Below are 4,027 nucleotides of genomic sequence, written 5' to 3'. Positions count from 1 at the left end.
GATGCAAAACATCCCCAGACATGTCATCTCTATACTTAACCCACAAATCTTTTGGATTCGAGGGGAAACATGTCGATATGATAATCGCAAACAATGTACGAATTTGATGCGGCGACGAAGATATTACGGAATCCTTGAGCGTATCATCGCAGTGCGAATCGTTCTCAAATAAATTTAATAGTTGACATGCCTCACGGTAAGTCGCACACAGCTGTCCATTAATTGTTTTCAGTTGTTTAAACGATGTCGGACCGAACATTCACCAACAACAACCGCAAATAATAACATTCATCGTTATTTAGATGTACTGTGTAGATGCGACCAAGAGCATCTGAAGCAAATACATTTGGATGTCCTTCAACTGGTGTTCCTTGTTTTCGACGCTGAAACGATTTCGATGATGCGTTCCATGTGTAATAGCGTGGCATGTCAGCATACAGCAAAGTGCGAGCAAAATCATCAGTTTGACAGACTGTAAAGAAACTTGTTAATGTTGTCGACGGTGGATGTGCCGCCCTGTCTGCCGCGTTAGATTCATTAAAATAAACTCGTTGACCATTTTCTAAATGGACTGCCAAATGGACTACTGTAGGGTGTCTTTCATGGATCGCAAATGAAAAGATACGCCAAATAGCTTCGTTGCTACTTACATAGCGACCCATCTGGTACTGTGATATTTCATCATTTGCATTGGTTACACCGAAGACAGCCATATCACTACCTTTATTAACATATTTACATATGTACTTTATCGACTTCACAGAATTACAATATTCCACATTGATGTGAGTCTCAAAAGCTTTGGACAATATTGGCGAGTATGGCACAATCCAACGATTGTCTACATCAACATTTTGTCCTCTTACCTTCACAGCTACCGATCGCCCACTGTCCGCAACTGATCGCCGACGATACAATGGGTATCCATCATTTTCCGTTATGGTTTCAGCAAGCAGGTCTCTTGGGTATCGCTTGGAACACCTACCGTCGACCATAGAGGGTGAGTTGTAGTTGAAATGTCCGCAAGGTCCATGTATCATGTGTTTGGTAACTATTGCATGTAATTTTGGGTCAACTATTTCAACTGGAATTTCAGCTGAAATTATGGAATTAACCTCATCGGGCCTTATTTTGTCCACTAACCATACTAAAATGTGCGCATGTGGCAATCCACGCTTTTGCCATTCTACAGAGTACATCCAACAACGGACTCGGCCATACACACAATGCTTTATTAAGAAATTCATGAGAGATTTTAATTTTTGTTTAAAACTCTGGCAGTTATGTCATGTCTTTCAACTGGTGTTTGGCTATGTAGTAATTCCTTCTCGATTTCGGACCATTTTGGGTTACATGTGAATGTAACAAATAAGTCTGGGCGGCCATAATGCCTAACATATGACATAGCATCCTGAGCATATTCATGCATGTGGCGTGGGCTTCCTATATAAGTAGCTGGCAAAATTGTCATTCTTCCTACATTATTCACATTGCCATCAGCATTTATAGCATCGCGGAGATGGATGTATTCCTCTGACCGTAGCCGTCGTTGGTTCAAACAGATGTATGTCAATCGTTCAGTCTCAATTTGAACTGATGAAAAAGTCGTTGACACATCAAAATATTATTTACTTCACCTTGACGGATCATGAGTCTGTATGAATAGAAATTCATAGCACTAACTTTTTTGTTGGTTTCAGCACCTGCAATCAAAAATGATAAATGTTTAAATTGTTACTTAGATGAATTGAATTTAAAAATATTATTTAATCTTGTTCAATTCATTTACCTGTTACTTGATTTACCATTTTGATATTAAAATGGTATCCATCTTCCCCCTTCCAGAAGATCAAAGGATATTGTAGTGCATCATAACTCCTGTGTGTTTCAGATACACGTTTTAAATCACTATTCCGACTATGAAGCACAATATCTCTAGATTGTAAATTTTCTCCCACAATGACAACAGCCACTTCATCAATGGTAGGTGAATTGAACCTCCTTGTGTGTTCACCGGCAGGTGTTTTGTCAGCTCGAATAATAATATTATGGCTATCAGATGGCATCCGCTCCAATGCTATTTTGAACATGTTTACTAAATTGTTATACTGATGAAGAAACATTTGTAATTGTTGGACAATGGTTTTCTTCACTGTAGGATTGTGAGCACAACGATTATTAATTTCCGCATCTGAATTTCTCATAAAATAAATTTGTAAAAATTGATGATCTGCATCAGGTAGTGGTAACAGAGTTCCCAGTAAGTGATAAATTTGTCCTTGAATCTGTAATTTTTTAAAATTTGTCCATTAATTATTTCCGATATAGTACAAACTTGAATAATATAAAAAAATATTCTTATATAATACCTTGAAAGTGGGCATGAAATTGTCTTGTATAATATGTGTAGCACCAAATGATGTCATCTGGAAACAGTTGTTATATTTCTGAATGTTGGTCAAGAAGTGCTTAGAATCATTTCTAATCCCAGAAACTAAAGAGCGTAAAGGATCTGGTGGTGGGACCAATTGTGGCAATTTTACTTTGCCTTTAGCACAACATAATCCAGTAGATTCACCAGTGTATTTTAACGCCTTACAATATTTACAAATTGTTTTCATTTCCCCAATTGTTACCGATTTGTCGGCACAATAATCAATTGCCGGATCATAGTGGAATGCAGCTCGTTCAAGAATCACAGGAGCACTGCGTCTGCGGATTCGCTCAATTTCATTATATCTAGCTTGCTGTTGTTGTATTTGATGTGCACGAACTCGTTGCATTCTAAGCCTATCTCCTACATTGTCACTCACTAAATAACGCAATTCTGACATAGCAATACGACTATTTTCTTGATCTGTCTATCTCTGGTCATCAGTGCGGTTAGCACGTGAGGTAGCTCTTCGCACATTTGATTGACTACGACGACCTAAGTCAGGTCGACTTCTCCTCGGCATCGTAAATTGTAGTTAATCAAAGTGAGAAAATTTCCCGCTCATTTAGCAGTAAAAAAGCACATTACTTGGAATGTCACTATCACAAAGGACCACCAAAGCAAAGAAAGTTCTCGCGCACGTAGCCACAAAGATAGATATAATATCGTAATACTTTTTTCCGTGCTCTGAAATGCGACAGGATGGATTGACATATTAGTTGGTTGTCAAATCTAATGTCAAATATTATGATTGCGTTCAGAAATTTAACTTAAGATTTATAATTTAATTTGTGACAAAACTTAAGATTTATCTTTCGATTTCTATATAGTCTTATTAAAAAAATACTCAGACAGTTTAACAACTGAAGTTAGCTAAAATTGAGTTTCTCGAAGCCGACCACTATTTATGTACTATGTATTTTGAGAGTATGCAATTTTGTCGCGTTCGCGATTCACTTTCACTTTTGTCGAGTTTCAGAACGCGATATTAGATCCTCCAACGCGCACGCGAATTTGAACTTTATGCAGGGGTAATAAATTAGAAATTGACTCTCCATTTTATTTAGAAAACGTTTGTATGGGAAATAGAAATATGCTGTTTTGAGTATTTTCCCGGCAAGTATTCGAATTTTTCTCACCTTTTAAACCTTCCATAGACCTCCACGAATAATTCAAGACAAAGATAAGATAAATCCGTTCAGCCGTTCTCGAGTTTTAGCGAGACTAACGAACAGCAATTCATTTTTATATATATAGATGAACTTTTAAACTAGGTGAACTTCAAAACTATATACTCAAACAGTTTCCTAAAATATTTAATGAAGTAGAATATTTTCATGTAGGTTTTTAAAAACTTATTAAATTTTTTTAAAGACGTTTCGAAATTTTAAGCTTTAATATTGCTCCTTGTCAGATTAAAACGAACTCAAAAAGTTTTACAAAAATTCTTAAGAAAATATTCAACATTTTCTAAATTTAGGAAAAAAATTTGAAAAATTTTGAAGATTTTTTTAAAGGAAGTGGCTATTTGTCCGAAAAAATTTGTTATCATCCATATTAAAATAATATGAAGGGAAACACCAAAAACAGGTA

At 36.2% G+C, this 4,027-nt stretch overlaps 1 protein-coding gene across 1 annotated transcript; it reads right to left on the bottom strand.

Annotated features, from left to right (window-relative positions):
- Nucleotides 1–236: 236 nt before the first annotated feature.
- On the bottom strand, nucleotides 237–1,040 carry LOC137254312 (uncharacterized). Its single transcript, XM_067791976.1, has one exon. It carries the CDS (start codon nucleotides 1,038–1,040, stop codon nucleotides 237–239), a length of 804 nt encoding a protein of 267 aa, XP_067648077.1.
- Nucleotides 1,041–4,027: the final 2,987 nt, after the last annotated feature.

The sequence above is a fragment of the Eurosta solidaginis genome, chromosome 5, assembly GCF_040869045.1.
Source record: "Eurosta solidaginis isolate ZX-2024a chromosome 5, ASM4086904v1, whole genome shotgun sequence".
Classification (NCBI taxonomy): domain Eukaryota; kingdom Metazoa; phylum Arthropoda; class Insecta; order Diptera; family Tephritidae; genus Eurosta; species Eurosta solidaginis.
Note: the sequence above shows the minus strand (reverse complement) of the source record. Positions and strands in the feature narration are given on the sequence as shown.